Source organism: Taudactylus pleione, unplaced genomic scaffold (genome assembly GCF_031769625.1).
Source record: "Taudactylus pleione unplaced genomic scaffold, aTauple2 ptg000309l, whole genome shotgun sequence".
Classification (NCBI taxonomy): domain Eukaryota; kingdom Metazoa; phylum Chordata; class Amphibia; order Anura; family Myobatrachidae; genus Taudactylus; species Taudactylus pleione.
Genome location: NW_028284710.1, coordinates 3,573,069 through 3,591,517, shown reverse-complemented (window position 1 = coordinate 3,591,517; position 18,449 = coordinate 3,573,069). Strand labels below are relative to the sequence as shown.

Below are 18,449 nucleotides of genomic sequence, written 5' to 3'. Positions count from 1 at the left end.
GCCCATCCAGACCGCCCACCGGAACTTGGACCTGCCGCACTTCTGCCGCTGCTGTTGCCCTGGAGAAACACACAGTGTGCTCCAGTGTTCCCATACATCCATGTTCCACTGGAGCCAGCAGGAGGAGGTGCCATGGGGGCGGACTAGACCTGCAGAGATAACAGCACAAGTGTAATGCACACAATGATATAAGTGACATTGTACATATGACACTGGTTATCCTACAAAAAAAAATAAGTAAAAATTAAAAAAAATATAGAGAAAAGCTAAATAATCAAAATAGACAAAATAAACAATAAATATAAAGACCACTACATAGAGACATGCAGCTACAATCTGGCCCATGTCTCAATATCCAAAAACAACAATAACATGATATAAAAACCATGCATTACTATTACGCAATGCTATTCTAATTGATTTTGTCATTTAGGCTAATGGTGTCCAAATGTAAATCCATTGGGATTCTGTGATCAAAAGGCTTTTATATCTGTCACCCCCATGGTTAAAGTGTTTAGTAACTGGTTGATCAATCTATCTACCCATCAGGACTAAACGGATGGCCGATCGATGTGCTGCCATTCATTCACAGAACTTCCTAGTGATTTGGTCGACATAATAAAGGATGTTAAAAAATGGCTTATATCATACACCTTGTTGGAGTGATTTGCATGCCACTAAATAGGAACAAGTAGTGCAACTGCTACATTTGTAACAGCCTGGGAGCTTCCTGTAAATATTTGGTAAAAGAGGGGTATCACATCCCGTGATATCCGTACAGACCAATCTGTCACTTAAATTCCTCCCTCTTTTAAAAGCTGCTATCAGTCTAGCATTTTAAACATGGGTAGGTCCTTACCCGAGGACACAATTGGCCATAATTCTTGTGTGGCTCTCCTAATGATAGGGCTGGCAACAGTAAAGTCACTGGACCAGGGGATGACAACTTGATTGTCCTTTACAACAGAATTCAAAAATTCTGTCCTAGACATTTGAAGTACTCTCGCTTTTTGGTCCTGTAATACTTTTAAGTCATATCCCCGGGCCAGGAACCTACAAAAAAGGCCATCAATCAAAGATGGAATTTTTGATGAATAGCTGTTAATGTGTGCAATGACGCACAAGTCGCACTCCAGCATCATCTTGCTAACTATTACCAGCCTGTAAGGCTGTTGCTGGACTTTGTTCTTCATCAGCCCACAAGGCTGCTACATGGCTCAAGGGCCGCATCTTGTTAACATCACCAGCCCCCAAGGATGCAACACAGCCCAAAGGCCGCATCACTCCAAGCATCATCAGCCCTCAAGGCTGCTACATGGCCAAAGGCCACATCATGCCAAGGCTAATACCCGGCCCAAAGGCCACATCATGCCAAGCATCACCAGCCCTCAAGGCTGTTTCATACCCGCATCTAGCCAAGTGTCACCAGCCCTCAAGACTGTTGCTGGACTTTGCTCTTTAGAAATACCCCTGTAACATAAAATTATCACCAGCCAAAAGAGAAACAAAAGATGTTTGGGGTATTCTACCCATTTGGGTCCTTGCCAGTCATGGAGCTCTCCCAGAATCCTGCTCAAATCCTGGCAGCCCAGATTCAGGTTCATAACCAAATGGTGCAGGAACTTTCACTACGGGTAGAAGAGACTCGGGTTGCTCCTACCCAAGCAGCTGTGGTCAAGCCCAAATGAATTTGCCCGATCATTTTTCATGTAAACAAAAAGACTTTATGAATTTCAAAGAGTGTCGTAAACTCTACTTTAGACTCTGGCCCAGATCCTCTGGCACAGAGATTCAATGAGTAGGGATCGTTATTTCCCTGTTACAGGGAGAACCTCAGACTTGGGCCTTCGGTCTTGCATCTACTAAAGCTGACAAACAAAAAATGGCAGCTGCTCAATCAATCTGGCAGTACTTTTCAGGTGCATGAAAGAGAGGGGTCATACCAAGTACAAAAATGGGGGCTTTAACCCCCTATTATTCCTCAGCACACTGAATTATACTTGCAACAATATATGAAGACTATATGGTAACAGAAATTCAGAGATATTAGTTGCATGCAATTGCAAATACATGGGAAGCTGCTAGGCCACGTCACAGCTTCTCTGTCACTAGCAGTCCCTAACACTAAGGGGTTCATGTCTGGGGTGCAGGGCACCCCAAAAAACATCCAGCCCAGGAACCCCCCAGGGCATCACACAAAAAATGGAAAAAGGGTGACAGTGCAGTGTAAAGTAGAATGCCAAGTTGGAGGAGTGCAAATTCAAAGTGGAGGAGGTCTCCTTCTTGGTTTACATCATTTCATCTCAATGATTCTCCATGGACCCAAACAAGGTGAAGGCCATTCTGGATTGGGAGCGACCCACTATGCTGAAGACTATTCAACATTTTCTTGGCTTTGCAAATTATTACTGCAGATTTGTTAAGTCCTTCTCTTCCATTGTCTCAGCCTTCGTCAAATTTACCAAGAAAAGGGCTGATGTTGCTAATTGGCCAACTAACACCATTTAAGCTTTCACTCTGCTCAAGATGGCTTTCATTTCTGCTCCTGTTCTACAACATCTTCCCTTTGTGGTCGAGGTGGATGCTTCTGAGATTGGAGTGGGCACCATCCTTTCTCAAAAGGATCTTAAAGATGGCAAGTTACACCCATGTGCTTTCTTTTCCTGAAAATTCGACACGGCAGAAAGAAATTATGATGTTGGAAGTCGGGAGCTCTTGGCTATTAAGTGGGCCTTTGAGGACTGGAGGCACTGGTTAGAGGAGGCTAATCATATAATTTAAGTCTTGATGGACCATAAGAATCTGTCCTATATAGAAACCGCCAGGAGGCTGAATGCTAGGCAGGCACTATGGGCCCTGTTCTTCACCCGTTTCAACTATATCATCTCCTTTTGACCTGGGTCCAAGAATCTGAAGGCACATGCCCTCTCACAAAGTTGTCTCACTACCCACTGTCCTTCTGTTTCAGAGGAAACCATCATTCCGGCTTCCCGTATTCATCTAGTCTTGACTAGAACTTTGGCAGATGCCCCCCGGGACGGTCAAGCTGAAGCTCCTCCTAAAAAGCCACTGGGATTGCTATTTTGTTTCTGAGAAGTTTCGTAAAGCAGTCCTGAAGGACTTTCACTCATCCAAGTCTTTTGGTCATCCAGGCATCTCTAGAACTCTTGAATTACTTTCCCGTTCAGTTTGGTGGCAGTCCATGTTCATGAGTTTGTGTTGGCTTGTGACATCTGTTCAAGAAATAAGACTCTCAGGGCTACTCCTTTAGGTCTGCTATGTCCACTGCCTACTCCCTCGAAACCTTGAACCCATATTGCTATGGATTTCATGGTAGAGCTTCCATCATCTTCTTGGTGTTCGGTCATATGGACCATTGTTGACTGATTCTCTAAAATGGCTCATTTCGTTCCTCTTGCCAAACTACCTTCAGCTAAAGAGTTATCAGTACTTTTCATTCAACATGTCTTTAGACTTCATGGGCTTCCATTAGATATTGTCTCTGATGGAGGGACTTAATTTATTGCCCATTTTTGGAGGTGTTTTTCTGTTGACCTTGGTGTTTTTCTGTTGACCTGTCATCAGGGTATCATCCACAATCCAACAGACAGACAGAGTGGGCTAATCAGTCCTTGGAGCAGTACCTCCGCTGTTTTGTATCCAAGTACCAACATTACTGGTTTTCTCTTTTGCCTTTTGCTTAATTCACCTTCAGTAACTCCTGCCATTCTTCCTCCTCCATTTCTCCTTTTTTCTGCAATTTTGGGACTCATCCTAGAGTTAAATTACCTTGAGACTGCATCAACCAGAATTCCCTCATCTGTTTCAAGGTTACGGTTGGTCTGGAAGAAGGTGCTTCTCTCTCTTCTCCAAGCATCAGGTTGTTATAAAGTTTAGGCCCTGTAATGTCAAGGTGGAAGACTTGGTTTGGCTATCCTCCAGGAATATTAACCTTCACCAGAGGTCACAGAAGTTGGGTCCCAAGTACATTGGCCCATTTAGAATCATCTTGCAGGGTAATCCTGTGGCCTTTCACTTAAAATTACCCAGTACCCTCAGGATTAACAACACATTTCATTGTTCACTCTTGAAGCTGGTGTTTTTCTCCTCCAGGTGGCTCCTAGACATTCAGCCAGACATTCACCGGTTCTTATCCAAGGTGTCAGAAATTTGTTGTTGAGAAATTCCTGGATTCCAGAATCTCACGAGGGAATCTTCAATTCCTGGTCCCCTGGAGGGGTATGGACCGGAAGAGCGCTCTTGGCTTTCCGGAAGATTTCTGCATGCTCCCTTGTTGAAGAAAGGATTTTTTTTTTTAGAACTTTCCTGACAAACCAGGTACTAGGGGTTCCTTAACTCCTTGTCAAGGGGGGGTACTGTGTTGCTAGGAGATGCAAATGCCGAGCTATTAATCGCTGAACTCCTCCTACCTCCTGCCTGTGGCTTTTTCTATCTTGTGCATAGGTTACTCAGGTGCCGGTGATAGCGTTACACGTGGTTAGTTCCTGTTTAGTCGAGCGTCCACTACCTCTGCCTGTCTTATATTTCTCCTGCCATTTGTATTATCTAGGTGGTACAAACCGCACCTCTGCATCCTACTGCTTGTGTCATCTTGGTGGCATGGGCCGCACCTCAGCTTCCTGTCACTTGTGTCAACCCGGGAGCACAGGGCGCAAACCAGCGTCACCTGTACATGCAATCCAGCGTCCCTGCCATTTGTGTAAACTCAGCGGCACAAGGTGCACATCAGCATTCCTAGTACACTCAATCCAGTTTACTGTCACTTGTGTCAACTCAGCAGCACAAGTCGCAAACCAGCATCTCCAGTACACACTATCCTGCATACTGCCACTTGTGTCAACCAGGCATCACAAGTCATACTCCAGCTTCATCTTGCCAAGTATCACCAGCCCGCAAGGCTGTTGCTGGACTTTGTTCTTCATCAGCCCACAAGGATGCTACACAGCCCAAGGGCCACATCTTAACATCACCAGCCCTCAAGGCTGCTACATGGCCCAAAGGCCGCATCACACCAAGTGTCATCATCCCTCAAGGCTGCTACATGGCCCAAAGGCTGCATCACGCCAAGTGTCATCAGCTCTCAAGGCTGCTACTCGGTTCAAAGGCCACAACTTGTCAAGCATCACCAGCCCTCAAGGCTGTTTCACGGCCGCATCTAGCCAAGCATCACCAGCCCCCAAGGCTGTTGCTGGACTTTGCTCTTTAGAGATACCCTTGTAACTTAACATTTATGTAGTGAACCTATGTACTAAAAGCACAATGCAGGAGATTTCACAGAAATAGCCAATCGTTGCTGGACACATCACGCCACATCTGGATTAGTCATGGCAACTGGATAAACAACATCCCGTCTAGTGTCTCCTTTGCATAACATCATTTCTGGGTGTTGAATTGAAGTGATGGACTTCTAAGCTTTTTGTATTAGCTGTGCAAAAGGTATTCCCATATCACGTAATTAGACCCCCGGTCTGTATCTGTTCCTCAGTGGCAATCAAAATACATTAGCACTCACTGGTTAGAAGTATCCTCGATAAAACAGACATTAAAACACATTAAGTACATCAATTAAATACATCGTTATAATGGTGCAATCAGCATCCTAAAGATAAAAATAAAAAATAAGTGCAATGGTCAAAGTGGGAACACCTTCTTTAGCTATCCCTATACGTAGCTGCTTGTGGTTTGTGCATGATTTTTCTCTTTTCTACTTTTAACCACTTTCACGTATACTTTGGTTTCCCATTTGAATAGAGATTTAACGTGCTGCAGAATGTTTTCATATAGAGAGAATCGAAGATCTTTATTTGATAATGCTTTTGGGGAAAATAATGATCAGATCATATTGATGGACGAAAGTCTAGAAAATATGATGAAAAAATTAGAGAATGTTTTATTACGAGAAAATTGCATCTGGTGGGAGACAGTAACATTTGAGAGGTATGTTGCCCACCAGAACATCCCTAAAGGTTTAAAAATACAAAAAAATGCTTTCTTCTCCTCTGCTACTGAGGAGTTTAAAACAAAATGGGAGAACATTTTACAAGTGTGTTCTATTTCCCTAATGAATTGCAGATAGGTAAAGTGGCCTAAAACTATTAGAGGAAGAAATAGCCTCCTATAACACACCTGAATATAAGGACTTGGAGAAAAGTATATGGACACACCTGAATATAAGGACTTGGAGAAAAGTATAAAAATATATGGACACACCTGAATATAAGGACTTGGAGAAAAGAGTAGAATATACTCTGAGAAAAAATGAGGGAGTCCTGATAGAAATAAAGGTAAAAAATTTCAATAGAGATAAAGGATTACCAATAGCAGGAAAAACAACTCATGAAACTAAACTGGATGGAGAAATTAATAGGACAGAGATCAGATCCACCAAATATCAACAATCAAAAACAATGACACTATGACTTGGCCCTATAAAAGAAAGAAGGAGGAGAGGAAAGACCACATTAGTGTGGATGGAATTCACACACATTATGGGAACAACAGAAATACAGATAGAAGTAGAAATAACATTAGTGATAAATTTTGGAGTTGGAGAGAGACCCAATTATAAACAAAATAGATATAACCAGGATTGGAGATTACCAATAACTAGAAGAAAAACTTATGATGAAGAATGGGATCAAACACTGAGTCTTGAACAAAGTAACAGAGCTCCCATTCCAACTAAACCTTATGATAGACCTATTAGATTAGATAATCACTTCTTAAACTTACCACATGAATAGTCTTTCTCCTCCCCTCATTTTTTATCCAGGGAGAAAAGAAAATATCCCATACGATAAAAAAGAGAGGATGTAGAGGTGGTCTTAAAACGAAAAAAGACAATAGGAGGAAATGGGGTAAGAGGAAGAAAAAAGAAAAGAAAAAGAAAGTAGAAACACTATCTATTAATAGGAATGAAAATAACTTAACACATGAAGATGGGGGATGAGTTAAAATTTTTTACCTAAGTACCCATCTCCTATCTAAAGTGGAGAGAAAAGTTTTAGAAAAGGGATTGAAATATGCTCCAGTTCTACCTCTAAATAAATTCTCGACATTTATAGATTTAAACAAATATATTAGAAAATTGTCTATAAAAAAATTCTTCCTTACTAAAGATGACAATATAGCAGAGAACGTTGAGCCAACATAACACCATTCAAGCCTAAATCCATTTTTAACCCGATTCATATGAAAGGAAATTATGTGGACACCTTTTATAAAATGATGTGTGATGATGTTCATTTGATGCAAACTACTAAATACACATAGAATTTGACCTACAAGGAACATAGTGGATTGAGGGATTTAGAATCCAATACAGAGATTGTAATCAAACCCACCGATAAAGCTGGGAGGTAGTCATACTTGATAGGAGTATGTACGAGAAAGAGGTACTCAGACAAATAGAGGACAGAGTTACCTACCACAGATTGAGAACAGACCCAACACAGGGAACCCTAGAGAAACTAATGGCCTTGTTGGATAAATATAGAAAGGATGGTATACTGGAGGATAAGGAGGAAACATTCTTATACAACTCAGAACCAGTAATTCCAGTAATATACGTGTTACCTAAGGTACACAAAGACCCGATATGTCCACCGGGTAGTCCCATAGTGTCTGGGATAGACTCTGTAACTGCAAACCTATCAGAGTTCATCAACTACTACTTACAACCTTTAGTGATACAAAACAAGTCCCATTTGAAGGACACTAAAGATTTCCTGAATTTTTTAAATACCATAGATTGGAAAGAGGATTACATTATGGTTACTGTCATTATATACCATAATTAACCATCAAGATGGTATTAAAGCAGTAACTAGGAGTTTAAGAGATAGTGGAATCAATTTAGGTCTACAAAACGTTTTAATAGAAGGTGTCCAGCTTATTTTTACAAATAACTATTTTGTTTTTAATGATGTCTTCTATGTACAAAAGATTGGGACGGCTATGGGCACCAGGTTTGCTATGAGCTATGCTAATATTTTTATGGGGCAATGGGAAAACTATTCTATTTGGAACCCCTTTGAAGCGAACCTGGTGTCCTGGTTAACATACATAGATGACGTGTTTTTTATTTTGGAGGGAGGAATGACTAGTTTAAGAGAATTTTTTAAATATCTTAATACCAGTATTTTAAATATTGAATTTTCCTTTTCACTTAGTAGTAGTTCGGTTAACTTTCTGGACATCAGTGTAGATAGAGGATGGATGTTTACATACGATGAATTATTCAAAACCAACAGATTCCAATGCATACATCCAAGTAGGGAGTTGCCAAAATGCAAATTGGTTGAACTCAATTCCAAGAGGGCAGCTAAGACGATTAAAACAAAACTGCATGAATCCTGTTACATTACATGCTAAATTCATATCCTCTGGCTAATGATTGAAGGCACTGTGGATAAAATTAAAGAAGTATCCAGAGAACAACTACTAACAATGAATGTGAAAGAAAAAGAGACCCCAACCCCTTTTGAATGGGCTTTTATTACTTCTTATAGTAGTCAACATAGAATTTTAGAAAAGTCGTTACGTAAGCATTGTGGAATCCTAAAAAAAGACCCCATTTTAGGTCCTCTTTTACCCTCTATACCCAGATGTATATATAGGAAAAGCCCAAATATAGTTTCCCACCTGGTCAAAAGTGCTTTACCCAGAAGAAACAACACAGTGGGCATTAAATCTAAGGGGTTTTACAGATGTGGGACCTGTTTAGGTTGTAAGGGTATTAAAGGAGATGGACAGAGAAAAACAGAAGTATTAATTAATAATAAGAAATTGACTGATTTTATTACATGCAATACAAAAAGCGTGATTTATGCGGTCGAGTGCAGTTTCCATCTATTTTACATAGGTAGAACATCTAGACCCCTCAAAACTAGAATAGGGGAACCCTGAGAAATGTAAAGAGAGGGTTGGAGTCTCATGCTTTATCCAATCATTTAAAAAAATATCAAGGTAGTAGGACGTTAGATATCTTACGTTTCATCGGCTTACATAACGTAAAGGGACACTGTCGCAGAAAAGATCTGGCGACTCAGCTTAAGCCGAGATGAAAACTCGGCTTTTTGAATCAGGGACTTTATCCCCGGGTGGTCTAAATCTCGATTTTGAGATCAAATGGTTTCTATAACATCTCCATTTGCAATACACTGCTCTGCACCTTATTATCTTTCACTTGGCACTTTGCACTTTGACCATTGCACTTTTTTTTAAAATGTTATCTTTAGGATGCTGATTGCACCATTATAACTATGTATTTAATTGATGTACTTAATATGTTTAAATGTCTGTTTTATCGAGGATACTGGGGTCCGATCATGTGATATTGGAATACCTTTTGCACAGCTAATACAAAAAGCTTAGAAGTCCATCACTTCAATTCAACACCCGGGAAATGACGTTACGTAAAGGAGACACCAGACGGGATGTTGTTTATCCAGTTACCATGACCAATTCGGATGTGGCGTGACCAGCAATGATTGGCTCGGTGCAGCAAGGGATAATGGGACTTGTAGGTCGATCTCTGTCTAGGGATCCAGCCCCACCGATGCCGTTATGATTGGTCTGTGGGGGTTTATAAGGGACTTGTGCGGGAGGGCAATCCATTCACCTTTGATCCATACCTTGAAAAAGACCCCAGGACCCGGGTCGAAACACATTGGTAATGGGGACACAGAGTGGCGCAAGACAGCTGATTGCCAGGACATTTGAGTGGAGACACCAGTGCGGTATCTAGAGACTACATGGTGGGATTACACTATACTCACATGCTCTTAAGAACTGTCCATTGTCAGTTCTCACCATCTTCCAGTAATTGCTGCCTTTTCAGCCATTTGAGGATGTCCCTTTGATTTATTGTTTGTTCACTTATCATTTGTATTAAAAACTGTACTTCACTATATACATCTCCCCTCTCTCTTATCTTTTTGGATATCTGGAATATTGTCCTATGAGTGAGGTCATATTGGAGATTGAATCCATAGGAAACATCAACTACAATTATTGATGTAATGTATTAGAGAGCGCACATTGAAGGGATTGCTTACCATTTTTCTATTGCATTCTATACGAAGGGGTGGAAACACCTTCTTTAGCTATCCCTGTACGTAGCTGCTTGTGATTTTTCTCTTTTCTACTTTTAATCACTTTTCAGAGTTTAGCCCCGGTAGTTAACACCATCTTCAGATGGTGTAAACTACTGTAAGCCTATGGGGGCTTCAGGTGCAGGAGAGAGATCTTCTGATATTTCCCCCGCAGCCCCCAACTGGCTCGGGAAGCTGACGTTGTGCGAATGCGCAGTGTCAGCTTTCCCTGAGGAGGTTTTTCACTTCTGTGAAAGACTTCTCCTAAATGACGGGGATATAACTCGTGGGGACAGCAGTTACCGCAACCGCTGTCCCTGCGAGTTCCCCGTAGTACATAGCTTGGATATTTTTATTAAAAATGGCAGTGCCGTGAATATTAGTACATGACCCTTTATTCTTTACCCTTTCATTGATTACATGGTTTACTTTAGTACGATTAGTATATATGCTTTTCCGTTCTGCCTGCATTCAACTGCTGTATATTGAATAAATTAAATGGTCCTGGGTTTTTATTTAGCAGTTGCTATGCATTACATCTGTTTATTAAACTTACTGGTGAGTCATTACTCTGAAAAACAGGGCACCCAGGATTGTAGCCTCTATTTTTAATACTTCGTAACGAGATTTGTAATTAGCTCAGCAGTGTTAGCAAGGTCAGACATTTTTGTGATTATTTTTAACTTTTAAAGTCTTACTTCATGTTCAGACACAGCCAGTGATTCTGAGGCAATTTAATTATTATCCATCTCAATTTTTTTTTAACTACTTAGACTCTGGCCCACCTCCAGAAATCAAGGTAATAGTATCGTTTGATCAGACACCTGTTAACTTTAATTAATGCAATTTTCTCTAAAATCACTCAGTGAAGAATGTAAGGTATGCTTCTAGTGAAGAACAAAACTGCTGTACCTACAGCAGAAGTGTCCTCCTCCCTGCACAGAATCAGATCTTTTCACTGTTGTCATAAATTGCTATTGTTAGTTAGACTGGGCATGACAGACCCAATTGAAAATATAATTAGGGGTCACCACTGCCGAAATTAAATTCATGCAACCATATAACTACAATAGCCATAAGGGCAAATGTTCACAGACTGAGCACTTTATTCAGGATGCAAAATTCTGATACTTTCTCAAAAAATAGAAATTATGTGGAAATGGAGATATTACCAACTATAAGTAACTACAGTACTTGCCAAGGGCCATTTATACCAGTATTCAAATTTAAGTACTGACTATTAAAAAGCTATAACCTAAGGTGATTGAGGTTGTTTCCATATTAACTGTGATTAGGGCAAAGTAGTAGTTTTTTGGTTATTAGTTAGTAATAAATTCTGAGATACAAAAAAATAAAGTGATTACCACTGATCTTTTACTGGCACTTGTAAATTATTATAGGACAATACTTATGTATTCTGTTCAATGTGACGTATATGTATACAGTTTGTTTCAGAGGAAATGTACTAAGCCTTGGAAAGTGATAAAGTGCCAACCAATCAGCACCTAACTGTCATTTTTCAGCCTGTAAAGTGACCGTTAGGAGAGCTGATAGGTTGGTACTTTATCACTTTCAAAGGCTTAATGCATCTCCCCAAAGCACCCATAAGACAATGGCCCTCATTCAGAGCCGCTCGTTAGCGGCAGTACGCTCGTTCCGAGCGATGTTTGCACATCTGTGCATGCGTACGGTTTTTAGTACGCATGCGCGAACCAGTCAGTGCGGCCGAAAATCGTTGGTACGCAATATAGCGAGGGCCTGCTATTTTGAGTGACAGAATGAGGCGTATGTGGGTGGTAACAGGAGAAGGTGTTTGAAAATGGGGAGTGGAGATCCGAACGCAGGCGTGCTTAAAGGTCAAAACGGGCGTTTTATGGGTGTGCATATTTAAAACAGCAGCGTCATTGACCACGTCACTGGGTTATTTTATAGCCAGAACTGGTCGCAAATTTGTGGTAGCAAACACCAACCACAAGAATAGCGAGCAGTTCATACGCTGGTCGATGTACTCGATTAATCTAATAAATAGCAGACATGACGTAGGATGCGAGCGGCCAGGGGGCGTTTTTAACAAATAAACGAGCGTATGTTTTGCTCGCTCGTTCAGACTTAGAGGTGTGAACAGACTGCAATGTGCGTACGGATCATTTGAATAGCCACCCCTTGTTTTTAAACGAGCGACCACAAATAGCGAACGGCTCTGAATCAGGCCCAATATTCCTTGCCAAATTCATCCTCCATTGTGCAAAAGAACTAAAATGAAGAATTGTTCTCTATTTTAGCCTGGACTTGTTATAAACCATCATGCTGACCACACATTGAGCAGTTTCTGCCAGTGGCAGTCCGGTCTGATGGGAAAAGATGGCAGTCGTCATGATCATGCCATTCTGCTCACTGGTTTGGACATATGTTCCTGGAAGAATGAACCTTGCGATACATTAGGTAGGATAATACCTCTCCTCTTTGAAAATAATGATGTCAACAATTTATATAACTTAATTAATTAAATTAATGTAAACCATTTCAGCATTTCAAGTCATACTGCTGTTCTTGCATAGTATTACACTGTAAACAAATGACATATGATTCATTAAGGGTCATTTACAAACTATAAAAAGTGCTTCACAGTCCTTGGAACATCAATCTGCCCTAGATTTGCAGTTTTAGAGATCCACCTTAAATGTGCCTGGTGGAAGGAGTTACTGATTTCAAAGTCCAACCTACTGACACTTTTCATACGAAATTTCATTTTTCTATTTGTCTCCTACAATACTGTTGAATTAGTTTAATTTATATCTTAGATTCATTATGAGAGCGAGGTGACATTGGAACTACCCTACTAAAAGTATAGGATGAAACATGATCGGGCTGGGAAGTCCGTTTGAATGGGAGACATGACTGTTACAAAGGAATGAATGTTCCTCTAAATCAGGGGTCTTCAAACTTGGCCCTCCAGATGCTGTGGAACTACACATCCCAGCATGCACTGCACATAGTTTTAGCATGCTGTTATATCAAAAAGGTGGCAGTGCATGCTGGGATGTGTAGTTCAACAGCAGCTGGAGGGCCAAGTTTGAAGACCCCTGCTCTAAATGCTCCCTCTGCACCTGTTATCCCATATCATCCCTCAAATCCCCTAATGTTGGTGCAAAGATGATGCCACTTATTGGCCTAATATGTACTAAGCAGAACACCCCATATGCCCAACTCCACTCATTGTACAGTGCAAACTATTGTTCCCCTACAGAGGTTGGCATCTTGGTCTGTAAATCCATGTGCTTCTCCATATAATGGGGTACATTTGTGCTACAATTTTAAATCCATGTGCTTCTCCCTATAATGGGGTACATTTGTGCAAAGATTTTCAAGTTATTAATAAAAATGTATGTTACAGGTTGGCACGATTGCTGTTCATAAATGGACTTTACTGTGTTTTTAAGACTGAAAGGGTAAAATTGAGAAAAATATATGGATTCACAGAAAGATCACAGTCACAGGGCTAACAAAGACACCAAGAAACTGTCCAGTAAAACACAGAAAGAAAAGAAAAACTAACCAGACGGGAGAAAATTATGATTTAGTAGAAAAAGCGCAAACAGCATAAATGAATAATTTTGACTTGTGTATGGTGCCTACAATATTTTTAAAATTGAACATATGATTAAGTGACTCCTATACAATGCAGAATAGTAGTTTTCTCTGGAGTCTTGTACAATTTGTGATTAATGTCATATTTTACTTGTACTGCATGCAATAAAACACTGCAGGAGTTTGCATGTCTCTGAAAATTCTGTGACACAGTGTAAACAATATAATTGTGCTACAAAGAGTAAAAGATTTATGCCTATCCATGTTTTATAGGGTTTGCTCCAATAAGTGGTATGTGCAGTAAATACCGTAGCTGTACTGTTAATGAGGATACAGGTCTTGGACTGGCATTCACCATTGCTCATGAATCAGGTCACAAGTAAGTTTTTGTCTCTTACCTTTAGTTACAGTATGTGTGTAAATTATACATTTGCTGACTAAGACAAAGCATAAGCATGACAGTATCATGCTAATATTCTATAATTTAGGGCCTGATTCAGATTTCGGTATAGAGTAAGATAGAGCAAGTAACTGTGCATCTAGACAAACCATGTTGCAATGCAAGGGGTACAAATACATCCATTTTTTTTTTTTGCATGTGGGGTAAATACTGGCTGCTTTTGCGTGTAGCCCCCAAATGCTGGATAGCTTTATTTTTACACTGCAATTTAGATTTCAATTTGGACACACCCCTCCCAAATCTCTCTGCACATTTTACATCTGCACACAGAAAAAAAGGAATTTGCCCTCTAGCACACTGCAGCAATGTCAACAAAAAATACTTAAATCCTACATGATAATAGAGATTCAGAGGTATTAGTTACATACATTTGCAAATATATAAATAAGCGCCAGGCCATCTTCAAGGCTCCTCTATACTGGCATCCCTTACATTAAGGGGTTCACGTCCGAGAAGCAAGGTACCCAAAAAAATTCCAGCCAAGGACCATTCCCTAGGCATCACACGAAAAGGGGAAAAAAGGTGATAGTGAAGTTTAAAAAATAGATGTGTAAAGATAAATCAATGAGTGTTAAGGAAATAAGAAAGAATTAAAATGACATAAATAATAAACAAACAATTAGAAAAGAGATAAAAAATATCTATGTGAATTAAGTGGTGATGCCCTGAAAAAGGTCCAGCCAGAACAACTTCAGGGGCCCCACTCCCAAACGCTCACCCCAAATAATTATTGCTACATAATAGTAGCACCCACTCTGGGTCATATAATTATAAATTGGTGTACTGCATAATAACAGCACATGTATAAGCTGAGAGTTGACTCACCTTGGAGGTACCCCAGAAACCTCCACATGGCACTATAAGGACCAGCACATCCTCCCAATGCTGGCTCCCTTCATGCCTCTCAAGACTGCAAACAAAAAGTATGGTGGTCACTTATATCAGCTTAATGACATAGCACAGGTGCTTGTAAAGGGCAGGATTTACACTGAACACAGAAAAAAAGGAATTTGCCCTCCAGCACACTGCAGCAATGTCAACAAAAAATACTTAAATCCTACGTGATAATAGAGAATTAGAGGTATTAGTTACATACATTTGCAAATATATGAATAAGCACCAGGCCATCCTCAAGGCTCCTCTATACTGGCATCCCTAACATTAAGGGGTTCACATCCGAGATGCAAGGTACCCCAAAAAATTCCAGCCAAGGACCATCCCCAGAGCATCACATGAAAAGGGAAAAAAAGGTGATAGTGAAGTGTAAAGAATAGATGTGTAAAGATAAATCAATGAGTATTAATGAAATAAGAAAGAATTAAAATGACATAAATAATAAAACAACAATTAGAAAAGTGATAAAAAAATTCTGTGTTCAGTGTAAACCCCGCCCTTTACAAGCACCTGTGCTATGTCATTAAGCTAATATGAGCGACCACCATACTTTTTGTTTGCAGTCTTGAGTGGCATGAAGGGAGCCAGCATTGGGAGGATGTGCTGGTCCTTATAGTGCCATGTGGAGGTTTCTGGGGTACCTCCAAGGTGAGTCAGCTCTCAGCTTATACATGTGCTGTTATTATGCAGTACACCAATTTGTAATTATATGACCCAGAGTAGGTGCTACTATTATGTAGCAATAATTATTTTGGGGTGAGTGTTTGGGAGTGGGGCCCCTGGAGTTGTTCTGGTTGGACCTTTTTCAGGGCATCACCACTTAAATCACATAGATATGTATCACTTTTCTAATTGTTTGTTTATTATTTATGTCATTTAAATTATTTCTTATTTCATTAACACTCATTGATTTATCTTTACACATCTATTCTTTACACTTCACTATCACCTTTTTTCCCCTTTTCTTGTGATGCCCAGGGGATGGTTCTTGGCTGGAATGTTTTGGGGTACCTTGCTTCCCGGACGTGAACCCCTTAATGTTAGGGACGCCAGTATAGAGGAGCCTTGACGATGGCCTGGCGCTTATTCATATATTTGCAAATGTATGTAACTAATACCTCTGAACCTCTATTATCATGTAGGATTTAAGTATTTTTTGTTGACATTGCTGCAGTGTGCTGGAGGGCAAATTCCTTTTTTTTCTGTGTTCAGTGTAAACCCCACCCTGTACAAGCACCTGTGCAATGTCATTAAGCTGATATGAGCAACCACCATACTTTTTGTTTGCATTTTACATCTGCTTTATCTGCAGTGCAACATTGGTTTACCAAGATACACAGTGACTTGCTCTTTCTTGCTCTATTCCCAAATCTGAATCAGATCATTAGAGCTAATTTGGCTAATCAGTGTATCTTCTCTGTGCCTACATATGAGAGTATACATTTACTATACCTGAAAGCTAGCAGTTTCCACTTATTTAACCATAGAGAGATACAAGCAATCTGTGCTGCAAAGTTTTTCTGAGTAGTTACCGAAACATAAAGTTAATATTATTTTTAAGTCTACACATTAAAATGTTATAATGACACTTCACCTTTAAAGAAATGCCTAAAGTGATGATAATTTATACATTCATTTGCATTGCATGTCCAGTTTTGGCATGATCCATGATGGAGAGGGAAACATGTGCAAGAAGTCAGAAGGCAATATCATGTCACCAACATTGGCAGGACATAATGGAGTCTTCTCTTGGTCCGCATGCAGCCGGCAGTACTTGTACAAATTTTTAAGGTAATTATGTGTTTGCATTGGATAGAACATAATGTTTTATACATATTTTTTTCTGGATAGTAGAACATAAGTACCTTTGTGAAGTGAATTTTGTATGTATTTGCTCTGTGCATGCACCGGAACCAAGCTTACACAAGTACAGGTGAAAACTGGCCCACAACCTTATACACTGATCCTGGTGAAGTGCGGCAGCAGCCAATAAAATCAGGCTGATTCTTATTGGCTTGCTGAGCTGAAGCCGTGGCTGTTCCTGTCAGCTGTCACGTGTAGTGTGACAGCCAGCAATGGCAAATAAAATCAAAATAAAAGTATCCAATAGTTTTAACTGAAGGTAAAGCAGAATACAAATGTAAATATTTATAGTTTCATTTGCATATACATTTCTTATTCTAACCAGTTTATTTTTCACTTGTTATTTTATTGACAGCACTTTAGTAACTAACTTTTAAAAACATAATATTGTAAATGCAAGAGTAATGTAGATCTTTGCCTGCCCTACTGTATTAGTTTTTAGTAATATTTTTGTAAAAGTAACAGCTGTTTGAATGTTGTACAGTACGTAATTACTATCAGTTCTAATTCCCTGAAAAACATTTTTACAATATGATGCGTTGATAAAGAATACCAGCCTCACTTAGTCTTTGTGTGGGTTCATTTATCAAACCCAATGCCAGTACAAAGCATTGTATCTGAAATAGTAATCAAGTTAATCCAATACACTTGTATTGTTATTGCTGCTTTCTGTATAATATGCTGACAATAGTTCTGACAAGAACCATCACAATGTGTTCAATTTCCTGTAACTATAGAGACCCCAAAACATGCTTGTACAAGTTTCTTTTCAGTTTATAAATAAAAAGGTTCCCAGCAAAGAACATATACTACCAGAAAACTTTGGTTACTCAGCTGTCTGCTCCTTTGTTATTTTCCAGTCTTTCCTTTATCTCACTACTGGCATCTCTCCTTGTGCAAATTCTATATCTGTAATGTGATCACACAATGATACATGTCAAATTGACAAATTGCAAAAGTAGTATAGACATTCTTGCATAGTACGTGTAAAGTATAGATCTATCTATCAAGGGAATGGCTTCAGAACATCCACTGGTTGTCAGACAAGGGTCAGCCATAAGACTAACAGCATCCACAGGCAATGTTAAGATGTGTATCCACTACGCGACCTTACTGAGTGATTGCACGATTACGACATTGTAATCGTGCAATCGCTCAGTAATCACCCGCAAATTTCGCATTTAAATGTCAAAAACGACCAGTGATGCACATGCCCGCTGATCGTTTTTGACATCTATCATCGCCCATACATGCTGGTCAACCTGACGATCACGTCAGGTTCAACATGTACAGGGATGATGGATGTGCCTACACTCAGTGTAGGCACATCAGTCTGTGAAACAACAGCACAATTACAATTTCGTAATCGTGCTCTTATTTCTCCATCAATTAGTGGATACGCACCTTAACATCTAATTTCATTTGTCTGGTAATTCTAGTTTCAAAAAATTTTATTTGCTCTAAAAAATGCTACATATTATGTTTGCTATGTTTCAGTGTGGTGTCCTCATTAGATTCACCCATCTTAG

The 18,449-nt window shown here is 39.8% G+C and overlaps 1 protein-coding gene across 1 annotated transcript in view; it reads left to right on the top strand.

The window, feature by feature from the left end:
- The window catches only part of ADAMTS16 (ADAM metallopeptidase with thrombospondin type 1 motif 16), a 337,999-nt gene that overhangs the window by 117,982 nt on the left and 201,568 nt on the right, over positions 1-18,449 (top strand). The window contains exons 7-9 of the mRNA XM_088442271.1: positions 12,398-12,557; positions 13,977-14,082; positions 16,711-16,848. Of these exons, the coding sequence (XP_088298397.1) occupies positions 12,398-12,557; positions 13,977-14,082; positions 16,711-16,848 (404 nt within the window). The remainder of the gene's footprint in view (positions 1-12,397; positions 12,558-13,976; positions 14,083-16,710; positions 16,849-18,449) is intronic.